Source organism: Lissotriton vulgaris, chromosome 7 (genome assembly GCF_964263255.1).
Source record: "Lissotriton vulgaris chromosome 7, aLisVul1.2, whole genome shotgun sequence".
NCBI classification, from domain to species: Eukaryota; Metazoa; Chordata; class Amphibia; order Caudata; family Salamandridae; genus Lissotriton; species Lissotriton vulgaris.
In genome coordinates this window covers 690,159,991-690,177,401 of record NC_141695.1, presented here as the reverse complement: position 1 = coordinate 690,177,401, position 17,411 = coordinate 690,159,991, and the positions used below count along the sequence as shown (strand labels likewise).

Sequence of the window (17,411 nt, the reverse complement as noted above, 5' to 3'; positions counted from 1 at the left end):
TCCCACGGACCCTTCAGCTGTCACTGCTGCTGACAAACCTACATCACTGCAAGGAACATGGACCCAGCACAACCCGACTGCAAGAACACACCCGAACCGAAGACCTTGCAATGCATCCTCATTAACATCCGATTCCTCCACAAACACGCCACCAAAATCTAGGACCTCCTCGACAGCACTACATTGGATGTAGCGTTCTTCACTGAAACCCTGACCAACACCACCTCAGGACCAGACATCACCATTGCCATTCCCCAAGGATACAAGATCTCCAGGAAGGGCCGTCACACCAGCCCAGGAGGAGGAATCACCATCATCCACAAATCCACCCTCCACCTGGGCACACACCCGACGAGCCCACAGACATGATGGAACACCTACACTTCAAGATACTGACGAGCCCTACCACAACCTTCCGAGGAACCCTCATCTACCGACCCCCTGGACTCCGTGGACCGTTCACCAACTCCATCACGGACATCATCTCCCCGCATGCCATCGCAATCATCACCTACACCCTGCTGGGAGACCTCAGTTTCCACCTCGACAACCAACTGGACCCCAACACCACATCCCTCCTAGACAACCTCCACAACATTGGACTCTGCCAAATCGTGACTGAACCAACGCACTCAGCAGGACACACCCTCGACCCCCTCTTCACAACAGGAAACTGCATCACCTTCAGCCACACCACCGAACTCGCGTGGACTGACCACCAATGCGTCCACTTCACCTTCAGAACACCCACCATCCACAGACACCAGCACCTGCTCCCACAAAGAAACTGGACCAGCTCACCTCCTCACTCAGCAACTACACCCCAACTATCGCGGGAAACGATGACCCCCAACACCGCTGCCTGAACCCTGCACAGATGTATCTCCTACAGCGCTAACACCACAGCCCCTCTCAAGAAAAACAACAACACCCACGCCAAGAAAGCCAGATGGTTTACCACTGAACTTCAAGAGTCCAGACGCACTTGCCACCACGTCAAAAAGGCCTGGAGTAACACAAAATCAACAGATGCACACAACAACTTCAGAGCCACTACCAATGCCCACCACCAACTCATCAGAAAAACGAGAAAAAAAGTGATTGAAGGCAGAATCTCCACACACGCACACAACAGCAAAGAATTCTTCAACATCATCAAGAAGTTCACCCAACCCACCAGCGAGCATGGGTTGGGCATCCACGACAACTTCGAGGAAGACAACCAACACACTGAACCCCCACCAACCACTCTGACACCCTGAAGCCAGAGATTGACAACTGGACAACCCTCACCACCGAAGACATACTGAAGACAATAGAGTCAATCCACTCCGGGTCCCCCACAAACCCCTGCCCCACCACATTTTCAACAAAGCTGCCGACACCATCGCACCCATGCTCTGCCACATCATCAACCGCTCCCTGGCGACCGCCTCGTTCCCCGACGTCTGGAAACACGCCGAGGTCAACCGCCTCCTGAAGGCGGACCCCACTGACCTCAAAAACTACAGACCCATCTCCCTGCTCCCGTTCCCAGAAAGTCATTGAGAAAGCCATCAACAGCCAACTCGCCACATTCATCGAAGAGCACGACATCCTCGAAACCGCAGTACGGAAACCGCCCTCCTCGCCTCAACAGACAACATCCGCACCCTACTGGACAAAGGAGAAACAGTAGCCCTCATCCTCCTCGACCTCTCAGCAGCGTTCAACACAGTCTCTCACCACACCCTAATACACAGACTCCACGACACAGGGATCCAGGACAAGGCCCTCGACTGGATCCGCTCCTTCCTCTCCAGCAGAATGTAGCGGTTAAGACTCCCCCTTTCCTCTCGGATCATAGACCAACCACCTGCGGAGTCCCTCAGGGGTCCTCCCTTAGTCCTATGCTCTTCAACGTCTACATGGCTCCACTCGCCCCCATCATCAGAACCTACGGACTCAACATTGTGTCATATGCAGATGACACCCAACTCATCTTCTCCCTGTCCAATGAACCCAGCACCACCAGACACAACTTTCGAGAAGGCATGGAAGTTGTCGCCAAATGAATGAAAAACAGCTGCCTACAACTAAACACCAACAAGAAGACAGAAGTACTCATCATAGGCCCAAAACCAGACGCCTGGAACAACACCTGATGGCCCCCAGCCCTCGGAATCCCACCCACCCCCACAGACCACGCACGCAACCTGGTAATCATCCTGGACTCCGAGCTCAAAATGGACCGCCCTATCAACTCTGTCTCGTCCTCCTGCTTCCACACCCTCCGCCTCCTACGAAAGACCTTCAAATGTATCCCCCTCGAACACAGAAAGACTGTCACTCAAGCCCTGGTCACCAGCAGACTTGACTACGGCAACACACTCTAGGCCGTAATAAATAAAAACCTCATCCCCAAGCTACAGAACATCCAGAACGCCGCCGCAAGACTGGTCCTCAACCTGCCAAGACACTGCCACATCAACCAGCACCTGCACACACTCTACTGGCTCCCCATCGAGGCTAGAATCACCTTCAAGATGCTCACCCACAATTCGTCTAGCAATAAATAGTGTATAATCAGGGAAAGCGATGGGTCCCAACAGGATCCCAATTGAATTTATGAAAACAATTGCCTCACATGTTGCGCCCCACCTACGGGAAATGTACAACAAAAGTTACGAAAAAGGAGTCTTACCGGAGGCCCAACGGTTGACCTCAATTGTGGTAATTTGTAAGCCGGGGACATGCGCTGACAGCTGCAGATACTATTGGCCGATTTAATTAATTAATGTAGAGACGAAAATCCGAGCCATGCTTCTGGCATCTCGTTTGATCTCTAGGAATCCCTCACTGGTCCACGTGGTCCAGTCAGGCTTTGTGCCAGGCCGGAACACTGCCTTAAACATCCGCATCTTCCCAATGTCCTGAGTCACAAACAACTTATAGCAGAACACACCGTGGTGTTCTCCCTAGACGCTAAAATGGCATTCGATTCCATAGATTTGCTGTATCTTTTTGTAGTACTTTGATGCCTGGGATTTGGCCCAACGTTTACCAACTGGATCAAGTTGCTTTACACAGACTTGACAGGACAGGTCAGAGTAACCAATCGCCAGTCCAGAATATTCCCACTCAGACGGGGCACAAGACCGGGTTGTCCCCTGTCCCCCCTTATTTTTTCCTTAGTGTTGGAGCCACTAGCCTCGTGGGTGAGAGCTTATCCATTGCGGAGAGGATTGAAGTGGGCGGAGAGACATGAAGATAGGATATCTTTCTACGCCGACAATATCCTGTTATATCTGGTATCCCCCTATAAATCGGTGAATAGAATTTTAAATATATTTACAAACTTTGGCAAATACTCCGGCTATTCGATCAATTGGTCAAAATCGGTGATTCTTGCGCTTCAGGGACCGATTCCGAAATTACCCTTAGGTTGTGCGGTAGAGATAGCCACTGCCGGGTTCCGATATCTTGGTGTTTATATAACTCTGCATCCTCAGACCTTTTATGATAGAAATCTGGCCGTCCCGCTAGATAGACTGCCTAAGGACGTCAGGCACTGGAGATTGCTACCCCTCTCCCTGCTGGATCTAGCTGCTCTTTTTTAGATACTTGCTCTCCCTCATTTTATATATATCCTCCAAAATTGCCCCCACAAGGTCCCTGATTCCTACTTTAGAAGTACAGAAAGTGAGGTGCGAACGCCATTGTAGGAGGGAGAGTGCCTGCATAGTGTTACATAAACTAACTAAGGGATGGTACGACGGAGGTATTGCGCTACCAGATATGCGTCTATCCTACTTGGCGTCACAACTTATAGTGGTAAATCACTGGATCTACCGTTCCCTGCTGGATCTGGCATATTATCTGGAAAACTATCAAATGATATAGGGAGGGCTACCTAGGGGTTCTCTACTCGACAGTCTGGAAGGACCTCTTCCTGGGTCCCACAGCCCATACGGAGGAAATCTGACACCTGGCTATCTGACGCCTCAGCTGGTCAGACGTAATGATGCAGGCCACCCCACTATGGTCTACCCAAAAGCTAGGATTACTCTTTAACCAACCTGGCTATGACAGATGAGATACAACAGCAATTTCCACGATAGGCCACTTAGTGAAAAAGGGGAAGATACTAATATTTACGGATCTAAGGGAGATATATGAATTAGCTCAGGGGGAGGTCTTCTGATACCTGCAGGTGAGGTATGCCATTCCGGCAGCAATCCCAAGCATGGCTAATATACTAGAATCCTCCCCTCTGGAAGACCGATTACTCTCAGAACTTATACTAGAGAAGGTGGTATCTTTAACATATAAAAACTATGCAATAACTTGCCAGATCTGTTTCACATGCTTCGAGAGGTGGCAGGCTGATGTGGGACAGCTTGAAGATGACGATTGGCAAACAGCACTGATGTCCCCAAGAGAAGCAGCCATTCCCCTTAAGCTTCACTTTATTCAATTGAGAATCCTGCATAGAACTTACTTCACTGGGGTCATGCTGGCAAAAATAGGAAGGAGGTAAGATGCGCAGTGCCTCCACCAATGCAATCAAGAAGCTACATTTTTCCACACAATATGGGAGTATCCCCACGTACAAACGCTATGAGAGATATCCACAACACACATGCAGAGAGCCCTAGAAAAAGAGATCATCTTAACGCCACAAATGGGACTCCTCAATATATGGGAAGTCACAGACTTCACAGAAGTAGAGCAACAAATGACCACCCGGGGGTACACACTAGTGAAACGTGCAATTGCAATGAAGTGGGTAGTAGGTGAGAAGCCTTCATTGAAGGGTTGGACTAAAGAATTAGATAGATGCATGATAGCAGAAAAAGAGGTGTTCAAATCCAGAGGTTGCCCCAAGAAATGGGATAAAAAAATGGAGCAAGTGGAATACATACCGAGGGGAACTGTGTTCCTCACCTGTCAAGGAGATGGAAATGAGGAAACGTATTGGGAACATTATGGAAGCAACTGACTGATCTACTGTTGATTCCTGTTGAATGTACGAAGTTGTAATTGTCCTGAAATGTATAGAAAGAAAGAACTGTGACTAAACTGTTTAAAAAATAAAAAAAAGATGCTCACCCACGCACACAAGGCCCTCCACGACACCAGACCAGCGTACCTGAACAGCCAAATAAAATTCTACGCACCCCAAAGGACCCTACGATCAGCCCAGTTCTCCTACGCTGTGGTTCCCTGCACCAGAAAGACCAGTTCGTGAGGCCGCTCCTTCTCCTTCCTCGCGGCCAGAGCCTGGAACGCCCTTCCGCTCCACCTCAGACAGATAACATTGCATCCCATCTTCGTTAGAAACATCAAAACCTGGCTCTTTGACAGACCCCCTCCTTGATGGACTGGAACCTGCACCCCCACCCCCAGCGCCTTGAGACCCTTACGGGTGAGTAGCCGCGATTAACAACCGCCTGATTGATGGCTGATTCCGTAAATATTTGGTGAAGCAAGCACTGACCAGTAATGGCTAGGGCGGGCCAAGGTGAGATCAAGGTGTTTGAAACGATAGAACTATGCACCCCATTTCACTCACCAATGGGCTGTTAATTACAGTGCCTGGACAGGGGCATAGCTCGATCAGTAAGATTGGGGATGTGAGCCTCAGATTTTCCAACTATCATGCTAACATGTAGTGTTAAAATACATTATATGACAAGAAGGGAGCACAAGATGAGCTTAAGGAGCAGTGTAAACGTAGAGGAATGCGGATTGGCAGAGGTACTAAGAGAGAGGAAACACATTATTTTATGGAATAACCAACATTTTTTAAGTCTTTCCAAACAGAGCAAGAGAGTGTATGTTTTTTTTTATCTGGGTGTCTAAATATTCCTGATGAAATCCCAAAGACACCTCAACCATACCCAACTGAAAGCACCTGTACCCAACTATTTAACACAAAATACATTTATCGGGGGTGTAACACCCCTAAAGCTACGCCCCTGTGCCTGGAAATGGAAGAACTGCAACATGAAGCGCTATCTGTCTCTCTCTCTTTCTCTCCATATAGACATGGTTCAGCAAAGGAACAATCATAACAGCCCCCACCCCCTGTGCTTAGCTGTGCTCAATGTCCAGGGATCCCTGCTAGTATTTGAAATTCCTAGAAAAATTACCTCTTTCCCTTCCATCCTTGTTATGTCACTGTTGTGAAACTGACGCAGGGGAGTGAATGGAAGTCATAAAAATAATGTGTACTGGTTATGCCGTTACCAGCTGACATTGGACAGAGCAAGCCTTTTAAATAGTTAAGAATGAATGAAAATTGAGGATATCAATCAGTCTGGAAAATGAAATGCTTCCAAGAAGTAGACACAGTTAATTGAGTTTGAGATACTCACTAATTTGGCACATTCCAAACAAGATCTCATGAAAATTTCCACAATGAAACCCGTGAATTGAGAGATGGTAGCGATCCAGGGGCTCACAAACAAAAATCAAGTACACAGCTTCTGGTACACTACTGTTTGTAACTGGCACTGGCTTAATCACTGGTGGCGCCCAGCACTACAATGTTTCCCAAGGACCACCTCCGCCATGGATTCCCTCACTACCACCCTTTAACAGTGCTCCTCAAGTTTCCATAACCACTCTCTCTCTCAGATGCATTTAATTAGTTTTATAGCACCACTCATATTAGTGTAAGGTGTCAGAGCACTTTACTTCACACACACTACACAGAGACAATCAATCATCGGTGTGCAAATCAGTGTATAGGAAATGTTATGTAGACAGAGGACTACAAGGTGTAGGAATCACGTCATTCATACTGGTAGGCAGGATAGTTTAATAGTGCTTGTTCTGGAGACGCACTAACTCTGAATTTAAAACACAACACAACGGTTGGGAGTTCTCTTCAATAATTAGAATTGATTTCTATCCAAAAGAACCCTTTTTCCAACATTAAGATAATGAAAGACTGGGGAAAAAAATCATAACGCTCTAATCTATAACTTGTCGTTTGCATGCAGCCGGTTAATAGTTAATAGCTCACTGTTCTATGTTAGGATTTTAACTTATAAACTGCAAGTAACAAAAAGATCTCTCAGACAAAAGCAGTAATCAATGGCCCTTTTTACATTATATACACTTTGTAATCTGCATGGTACACGTTCTTTGTAGCAGACATATTAACACACTGTGCTACCTTACCATGAGTCAAAACTTACAAAACACAAACATCTGATCTCCCTCCAGGAACAATATCAATCAACCGGAGTTATCTTTACATTTTTATTGCTGCCTGAATATTGCTGGAGACCAGGAATGCGTCAGCAGGTGCTTTTCAAACCATAATATACTGGAAAACAGGACGCCTCCTCCTGATGTGAGACCGCCCTAGACCAGGTCCTGGTTCGTCATTCATCTATTATAGATCCTATATTAAAATGAGAGATGCGCAAGCAACGAGTAGCTCTTTAGATTGTAATTGTAATTATATAATGCTTATTACCCGTAAGAAATCATTGAAAAACCCATCTTAAAATAAACAAATTAACCCGTTTGGTGCCTCATTTCCAGTACTGATGCTTAAATATCTTGGCTTAACCTCAGCAAGTTGAACACAAAGGTGTGATGCAAATCCTTATAATATGTAAAACACTTATCTGCTGTACCAAACTCTCATAGGACCATGCCCATGTGAAACGCAAAAGCTAGTAGTACCTCTAGAAGTCAATAGCAATGCAGCTGATGGAACATGATGGGCCTTCCCTTTAGTGCACCTCCCTGGTTTCATACACTCTCATGCTCTTCCAAGTTGTGTCTCCTGTGGTTAATTTGCCAGTCTTCTGTCTGGCAAGCTCAGGACCTCATATGTAAACCACAGTTTTTCCAAACCACAGTTTATTGCCAAAGTCGCCTCATCAAACGTACCGTAAACTAATATTCGCACCGCGCTGCTTATCTTGGTGATGTTCTGCATCGTGACTCCACAGACGTAGGAGCCGCTATCCTTCTCCTCAGCTTTTTTGCTGAACTTGCCATACTGTTTCATCGGGATTCTCGATGTTCTGTCCTTCTCAAGGAAAAAATTTAGGGAAGTCTGATTTTGATCAGCGATGAAACATGAAAGCGACAGGTCGCCTTCTTCACTGATGTCGGTCGATGATGCGACCAGGCTTGGCCTAGGAAAGAGCTCTAAAAAAGAGGAAAAGACAACAAATTATAATATTGTGTTTTGGCAAATAAAGATATAAAAGTGGACAATCAATAACAAAATCACAATCATGCAAAGTTTCACTAATGGATTATGAATGAATGAATGAATGAATTCATTTATAGAGCGCACAGCCACTCAGAAAGAGTGTCCTGGCGCTAAAATAGACTCCATCGAACCTGCTAACGCCCCTGGATGGAACAAGTTTTTAAGCCACTTCTAAAAGAAAGATGGCCAGGCCAGTTACGGAATAACCAGGTTTTGAGCAATTTCTTAAAAATGGCTAGGTCGGTCACAGTTCTGAGAGTCATGGAACCTAAAGGAACTGCCGCCCGAACGGGCCAGGGGTATTCTGGGAACGGAAGCCAGGCCCTTTGTGGATGACCTCAAGGTTCTTGGTGGCGCATAATGGGTTATTCTCCTTCTGAGATACCCTGCACCACTCCCATGTAGGGCCTTGAAAAATATCACCAAAGCTTTAAACTTAATCCTCTTTTGTACTGGTAGCCAGTGTAATGCCTTGAGGTGTTGGGATACATAAGTCCTGGACTTAAGCATAAGAACCGCTCTAGCGGCTGCATTTTGGGCCACCAGCAAGCAATTGAGCAGAAACTCAGGAAGGCCTAGGTACACAACATTTACGTAGTCCAATCTGGAAGTAACCATTGCCTGGACTACAGTCTTCCTGTGATCTTGTGACTGAAGGGGAAGAAATTTGCTCAGCGTACGCAGAAGGCCGAAGCAAGTGCCTACTACCGTTTGGACTTGGGATCTCATCGAGAGGGCACCATCCATCATAATGCCCAGATTTTTTACAATATTTTGCTCAGAGAGAGGAGGTGAGATATCCTCAGGTCACCAGTGTCTCCTCTCTTCAGAAGGCGGGTAGCCAAAAAAGATGATTTCAGAAGGGCTCCACCTCCTGCTGCGTGATTGAGGAACCAGACACCACTAATCAAAGGAAGAAGGTGTCACTGACAGGGAGACACCCAGAACTGGTTTGAACAGGGGTCAGTGCCCCCCTGAACAGAAAGACTTCAAAGACATTCAGGGGTATAACTATGAGAGCTGAAACCACTGAACATTGGACTGAGTAAGACTGAAAAGGATTGAAACTACTTTGTGGTCAAGAGGAACCTCTGCCAAGGAAGAACAGCTGAAGAATGAAATGAAATGAAAGTTATATTTATATAGTGCATAAACTACCCTGAGGCCTTGCAGCACTGGTGGCTAAAATCGGAGAAGCAACAGAGCAGGTGCTAGCAGATGGTTCCAAACAGATGAGTTTTTACAAGCTTTCTAAATGCCAACAGATTGCTATTCTTTCTGAAGGTGAGGGGAAGGGAATTCCAGATTTTTGCAGCATTGAAAGAGAACAAGCGGCCACCCCAACGGGCCTTGTTTATCTTATTGGAGGTGGCCAGGTGTAATGAGCTGGAACGCAGGGCTCTGTGAGGGAGATAGGGAGTGACTAGAGGATGCATTATAGCTGGACCAGTCCTCCATATAGCTTTCTGAGTCAGACACATGGCTTTGAACTGTATCCTGGCTGAAATAGGGAGCCAATGCAGTTTCCGAAGAGAGGGACTGAACCTTGCTGTGTGTTCTGGGGCCGGCCTGCAGTTAGGCCCCAGAACTAGAGGCTAAGGGACTTTGCTGTGTGCTGTGTCCCCCTGCTTGAAATGACTTTGCTGTGCGCTGTGTCCCAAAGTAAATTGTCCCCAAGGGCCCGAGGAGAGCTGGCTCCCAGTTGCGGAAACTCAGGAAAATCAAAGTTTCCAAGTGTGTCTCAGCGGCGCTTTGTGCGTGTGCTTTTTGGCAGCCTGAGACCTTCGTAAGCTTTGCCCCGAGACTGTGTGGGCCAAAACTCAACTGAGTCTCAGCAATGCTTTGTGCGTGTGCAGCCTGAGACTGCCGTTGGGGTCCGTGGTGCTGGTTGGAAAGTGCCCCGTGACTGCAGTGCCCCCACAGCGTGAATCATTGTCCACGCTGCTGTGAAGTGTTTATGGCCTGAGCCGTCATCGTAACGGTTGCTGCGGATCAAGATCGCCGCCACCGGCCCGATCTGCAACATGCTGAAGGATCTCGTAAAGCTAAGAAAGTCGTGAGGTAATCATGAACGTTGTTCCCAAGAGGAATCTGCCCAAGATCGTCAGCAACGACAAAGGCAGAGCCGTAACCTGTCCGGCTACAGCGTCGCCTTGCATCGGAGCTGCGTCATCATCGGGAGCGCCCAGCAGGACGTCCAACGAGCGGGGAGAGAGAGAGAGCGAGGCATCGCATCGCATCCCCCAGGTAAGGCTTGGACTCCGGTCAGGAGCCGCAAGCGTGTGTGGGCTGGGGAGGCGAAGGAGAAGTACAGGAGTGCTCCCGTCTCTCTCCCTCTGCATCGCGTTAGACGCTCTGAGTCCTCGAGCAACCCGGACCTGCCCGGCAGTACCGGGGCTGCTCTCGGAAGTTCAGGACTGTTGTCTGTGGTTGGGGCCTAGTGGTGCCCGTGCTAATTCCTGCATTACGAACTGCGTTATTACTTGCAATAGGGACTGTATTGTCCTGCATTACAAACTGCCTGATTACGTGTATTAAGGAGTGCGTTATACTTGCATTACGAACTACCTTATTATGTGCATTGAGGATTGAGGTATTCTCGCATTACAAACTGCTGTTATACTTGCATTAAGGAGTGCGTTATACTTACATTAAGGAGTGCGTTATACTTGTATTACGGACTGCCTTATTATGTGCATTGAGGATTGAAATATTCTCGCATTACGAACTGCCTTATTACTTGCATTAAGGAGTGCGTTATACATGCATTAAGAACTGCCTGATTACGTGCATTGAGGATTGCATTATTCTTGCATTACGAACTGCCTGTTTACTTGCATTGAGGATTGCATTATTCTTGCATTACGAACTGCATTAGTCTGACAATACGAACTGCATTACGAACTGATTAACATTGCATTAGGACTGCATTTGAACATCGTGAACTGCTCATTAATACCGCAAGAACCTACATGTGTTTATTGGCCTAATAACCAGCAAAGTGAAATATTACTAATATGCATATGTTGGATTGTTATCGTTTGGTCTTACCATATTCCTCTTCTTGATAAAGATACCGCTGTTTTCATACATCAGTGTGGTGTCCATTTGTGGTGTTATCACTGTGTCACTGGGAGTGTGGTAGCAAATACTTTACACATTGCCTTGAAGATAAGCCTGGCTGCTCATGCCAAGCTACCAGGGGGTGAACACAGGTTATCAAAGAGGGTGTCCCTCCTTTTACTGACTAGAATCAAGGGTCCCTATTTGGACTAAGATAACTGCCTCAGCTACTATTGACCCCCAGTTCTAGTATAATTGACTACATGAATTCTGTATCGGGTTTAACCCATATTGAATGCCACAGTATAATAGGTTTGAGTAAGAGCATGTCTTCCAGATTAGTTAACCCCACTTCCTTGTGATAATAGAAGATGATGATGAAGAGGGAGTACACAAAGACGTCTTTATTAGGCTTTTTCCTCAACCTGTAAAGGGCTACTAGGCGTAGAACTTCACACACCCCAGCCATATATTGCAGCTGATAATGCTCTCACTTTATAGATGGTAATCATATCCCTAATAGGGTGGCATCCAAGTTTACGAGAAAACCTGAACACACCCTCTGAAGTAGTTTTCACATATTTGCTTTCTTTAAAATTAATTTAACAAATACAATTACCAGCACCTTAGTCAAAAGTTAAACCTCCCATAACCTGAACATTACCATAGGCAGGTAGTGCATGTAGAATAGAAACTACACAGTATCAGACCATTGTTGGGCGGTGTGGGAGAGTAGGGTCTGCTTTCTATGGTCAACCCCACTTTTTGCTGTGATCTTCTGGTTTTTCGACTTTAGTGTGGCTGTGGGCCTGCTAATCAGACCCACAGCCCAGCTGTTCTCTCTCTAAATTGATACCATGTACTTTAGGTACATACCAGATTGGGTATTGGGTCACCTCTGTGAGCCCCTGTATAGTGTACCATAGGTATCCAGGGCATAGGTGCACTCAAGGCCTAGCAGGGGCTGCAGCATGTATTATGCCACCCCTGGCTGGCCATCAAAACTGACACCACAGGCTGATCACTCAGCTTGGGTAAGGTGGTGTAATCAACCTTACTTAGATATAGTATATCTATATCTACCTTATATATAGACACATAGTAACCTACAAGTCACTCCTATGGCTGGCCTTATCGATCCTAGAGGCAGAGTGCTTGGTTTTATGTGAGAGGGTGCCCTAGCATGAGCTGAGCCCTTCTGCAGCTTTTGGAACCATCTCCTTATAGCTGTTCTATGATATAGCCCTACCATATACTCTTAAGTGCATTATAATCCTCGTGGTTAATACTAACTTTGGTTTGGCTTTATCAAAAAATTTTGTGTAAGGTGTCACACCCTTTGCTAATGCTACCCTGGCGGCGGGGGTAGCATTCCACCCTTCTAGAGGGAGAAGACATGTAGTTACTGCTTTACCCGGTTAACGTTAAACTGAGCCCCAGCATCACAAAATGGATGCTGCTGCCACAGACACGAGTCTGACCTCCTGCTGCTGGACGAAACTCCGGCAGGGGAGGCCTGCACAATAGGTTTCCTGTCCAGGGAGGTGCCAGCACATCCCCAGACAGGCAGATGTGTATTGGGACAGGGAGGGCTGCATCAGCAGATGCTTTTTGAGAAACTGCCTGGGGCACACAAGGTGCTCCATGCATAGCCCGGTTCAAACCAGTTGCTGGGGCACTCCAGCCCCACTCTGGCGCAAAACTGGACAAAGAGAAAGGGGTGTAACCACCCTCTTCTCTGGTCCACCCATAGGAGGGACCTAGCAGGTAATCCAGCCCCTAAAATCAGTATAAGTATAGGAGCGGTGTCCCCAGAACTTTATATTATCCTGGAACAAAACTTTGATACAGAACTCTTGGACCTTCGACATTCTATTTCGACTAGAAGACGGAAGACATCTCCCTTGTGGTCAAGGAGTGACCACCCTGTGCAAACAGGCACCACCAGTGATTTGCTGGTCTGCTTTGTCGACGCTCCCGCTGGAACCCGAAGACTCAGCGACACAGGAACTGGACTTCCAGACTTCTCGGACTCCGACCCACATCCACAGCAAAGCTGAGACCCATGGCGGACACGAGAGACGTGGGACCGGACACCCTGGACATCCTGCATTTTGCTAACTGCATCGACTCCTGAGGTAACTCGCAGTTGTGCATTGGGGTACGAGAAGCCCCAGACCCGAGCGCCATTTCACCGAAGCTCAGCCCTCCACACTCCAAGAGTGCCGCGTGGGGCCTGCTCTTGCATTTCAGCTTGACGTGTCTTTCCTGTTGCTAGCCCATTGGCTAGTGAACCCCCTGAAGACATTCCTTTGGAACCAATCTGCTTTCCTGGTTGCTCCAGGCTTGCTCCAGCTTCCCTGTGAAATAGAAGCTCCTCAGACCTTGCTGGTCTGCCCTGAAGTCCATCTTTAATTCCTGCGTGGGTTGCGGTTGCCAAGGATTGGGTCCAGTCCGGATACCAACACCACAGTCAACTAGATCCGTCATGGGACAGCTCGAATCCAGCTCCTGGTTGTCGTCGACGCCTCCTGGTCCTCGTGCCTGCAGAGACAAGCTTCACCTCTTCACATGAGATCATCGCGACATCGCCTGGTTCCTTCCTGGTACCTTCCTGGTCACTGGCTAGTGACCCAGACTCTGTCCCCTCTGCTTTCAGGTTCTTCAGGTTCTTCAGTTCTTTGATCCACCCTTGGATCCACGCCTGCAGCACTTCTTTGCAGATCTCCATAGAAAACATCGACGAAACCCGACACTAAAAGGCACCTATGCACCCGGCTTCTCTGGGTGAGGTAACACAAGTACTCCTGTGGGTCTTGACTCTCGAAGTGTCCTAGTCTAAAGGGGTTTTGTCGTAGTCCATCCGGAAGTGCTGTAAAACAGTAACTTTGTAATTTCTTTGTACTCCATTATAAGTCAATGGTAACTCGCGGCTGTGTTTAGACACTGCACACTTCTCCCGTGGGTCTCCTACTTCCTAACCCTTGGTTGTTTAGTGTAGCCCCAGCGATTCCCTAGGCCCTAGGCCTACTCACTATTTCTGTTGTGGTTCTTATACCACTTTCTTAGTATATGGTTTGTGAGGCCCCTAGGGCATAACTGTATTTGGCAAACTTATCGTATGCTAATTGAGTAACTTGTGATGTACTTTTACCTCTGACCTCATAAAGAGTGCAGAGGGGTTGTGTTTAGAATAAATACATATATATTTGATATATACCTTTTGTGGTGTCCTTTCATTTGGTAATCAAGGGATTATAATTGGTAAAACAGCTTGCTTCACATGCTCTCTGAAGTCTGTGGCTGCTGGTCCATGCTACCACTAGGATAGCTTGTCTATAAGGTTGACTTTAGAACCACCATCAAATAGGGTCGATTAGACTGGTGCAAGGTGCCCACTAGAATAGTGAACATCATATGCCAGGCTAACTTCTCACTTTGGTGTGCACCGGATGGAAAAAGAGCTTGATGTTGTTTTACCATATAATCTTAAAATATCATTTGAAAGATCACATTAAGGTACCTGTAGGTACATATAAATCTACTTTCACTATTTCCCCAAAGAAATAGGTTCAGTTGCCTGGAGCAGGTGGACTGATTTACAGTGGGGCAAAATCTTAATCTACTAACAGATTATAGAGGAGGTATTCAACCCGCTACAATGGAGGGAAATCATGCTATTACCAGCCTGAAAATCAATTAGTAGATCAACAATTGATCACTGAGGGTTGGCTAGCTTTGGGGGAATACACGCAACAGGCCGGGCCCTGTGATCCTCACAAGACGCTGTTTAGTGGTGAGGCAAGTGAAAGGTTATCTGAGACTAGAACTTTAATTTCTGGTTCTGGGTCCGATGCAGACAGGGCCAAACCATCACCCAGCCCTTCGCATATTTGATGGAAACATAAAAATCCTGTCCTGGAATGTAGCTGGCTTAAAAAATAAATTGCCCTTGCCTGTGTGGGGTTCCTTTATGGCGATGCATGACATCTGCCTGATGCAGGAAACATGGGCATTGGAGGAGAGTGTATGGCCTGGTTTTGCCACCTTCGACATCCTGGCAACAACTGGGGGTAGGGGAGACCGTCGGGAGGGCTCACAATATGGGTGGGCACGCACCTGGGTGTCCAGGCTGCTGTTATACCAGCTGACTCCCCTGATGCTCAGTGTGTACTCCTATCCCCCCAAAATATGCAGCAGGTGGCCATATTAAATATCTACTCTAGGCCAGTCAAGAGTGGGCGGGAATCCGAAACGATTGATGTACTAAAAAGTTTCATTCAGTCATTGGACCCTTCAATTGTTCTAGTGCTTGGCGGAGACTTTAATTGCCAATTTGAGCCACTTCTGAGCTCAGAACTGGGTGACCAGGATGATGAAGATCAGTTCTGGCATGTGCCTGACCAGAAGATCCCTCCTGTCAGGCCATGGACCCCTTTGGTCCTTCAAATAAAATCACTCTCCCTTTCAACATCTTTGCGGGCCTGTAATGGGAGGTTGGCTCCTGACAGACCAGGGTCAGTTACATTTAATAGAATAGATCAAACTTCCATCATTGAATATATATTGATGGGAGCAAGGCACTGGGACAGGCTGTTTGAATTTAGAGTTCACCCAAGACAAGATAGTGACTACAATGCCCTCGTTTTAACACTGAAACCTGGGAGTTTTGGGTTGACAAACCCGGCACTTGAACCTATCTGTGAATCCCTCCCTCTTATGATATCTAATAACAGGCGAAGGGTAAAATGGCCACACCTTCAGGATTCCCCCACCAAACTTGCTGAAATATATCAGATAGCTATACCGCAAATTTCTGATATGAGGGATGCTTGCTCCCTGGGTAGACCTGTGGAAACTCACAACCCATTGGCTGCCAAACTAGTGGATGTGTTCTGCTCGGTAGGTAGGAATAAACCCCCACGGGCAAGGACTCATCCCTGGTTCGATGTACACTGCAGGAAGGCAAAAAAATACCTGCTTTTAGTAGTCAAAGCCAAAGATAGAGCAGCCATTACAAAATTCCGACTGCTTTATAAAAAGACAATAGCACGGGGAAAGAGGGACTGGGAGGAGAACTTGTGGGCGGAGCTTAGATCCACACTTAGTCGCAAGGATTCTAAGTCATTCTGGGCCATTGTCAGCTCAGGTGTGAGTGGTGGTGGTCCAGCTCTTACCCCGAACATAGCTCCCTCAGTGTAGGAGGCACATTTTGGATCACTATATGCAAATGTCGAGCTAGAGATTAGTTCCCTTTCATGTGGTGAATTCCCTAAGGAGGATGGATTGGTGGGGTTGACGGACGTGGCTCCGGGGAAAACATGGCTCGCCCTCTGTTGGTTCCCCCGGGCTCCCACCATGAACATCGATTGGTGGGGACCCTGGGCGACCAGCGGCGGCGGGAGGCACTGGGTAGCGGGGACCTGTCCCACCTCAATTGGCATGAGGCTATCACTTTGACGGAGGTTGAGTCAGCAATAGCAAGGCTACCTCCCAATAAGGACAAACTGCCTGGGGATTTATTTCGCTCCCAACCGAAAATATGGGCACCATACTTGGCAGTCCTATTCAATGAGATTTTAGCGGGGACTGACCCACCAGGTACTTGGCTTGGAGGTGAGATCGTCCCGATCTTTAAGAAAGGATGCCCATTAACACCTTCAAATTATAGGCCCATTAGTCTTATAGACACAACACAAAAACTAATGGGCAGGATCATCTTGGACAGGATCCAGTGGTGGATGGAGGAAAAAGAAATACTGACCACACTCCAGGCTGGATTTAGGGCGGGTATCTCTACACTGGATCAAATATTCCGGTTGCAGGTTTTATTTTGGAGAACGGCTAGTGTAGAGGGTGGCAGCCTCTACCTTGTCTTTGTTGACCTGCGAGCCGCTTTTGACCTTGTTCCCAGGGCAAAGCTGTGGAGGGTCCTAGCAGACCTGGGCCTTCCACCCTACTTATTGTCTATTTTGATCAGACTACACACTGGCAATTATGCCCAAGTAAGGTACGGGAGGCACGGAGACCTGTCAGGACGTTTCCCGGTTTCGAACGGAGTTTGCCAGGGGTGCGTACTGGCACCAACATTATTTTGTTTGTACATCAATGGTCTTATTGATCA

The 17,411-nt window shown here is 47.3% G+C and overlaps 1 protein-coding gene across 1 annotated transcript in view; it reads right to left on the bottom strand.

Annotated features, from left to right (window-relative positions):
• The window catches only part of PECAM1 (platelet and endothelial cell adhesion molecule 1), a 519,858-nt gene that overhangs the window by 348,730 nt on the left and 153,717 nt on the right, over positions 1 to 17,411 (bottom strand). The window contains exon 6 of the mRNA XM_086930914.1: positions 7,894 to 8,157. Coding sequence (XP_086787040.1) covers positions 7,894 to 8,157 — 264 coding nt within the window. The remainder of the gene's footprint in view (positions 1 to 7,893; positions 8,158 to 17,411) is intronic.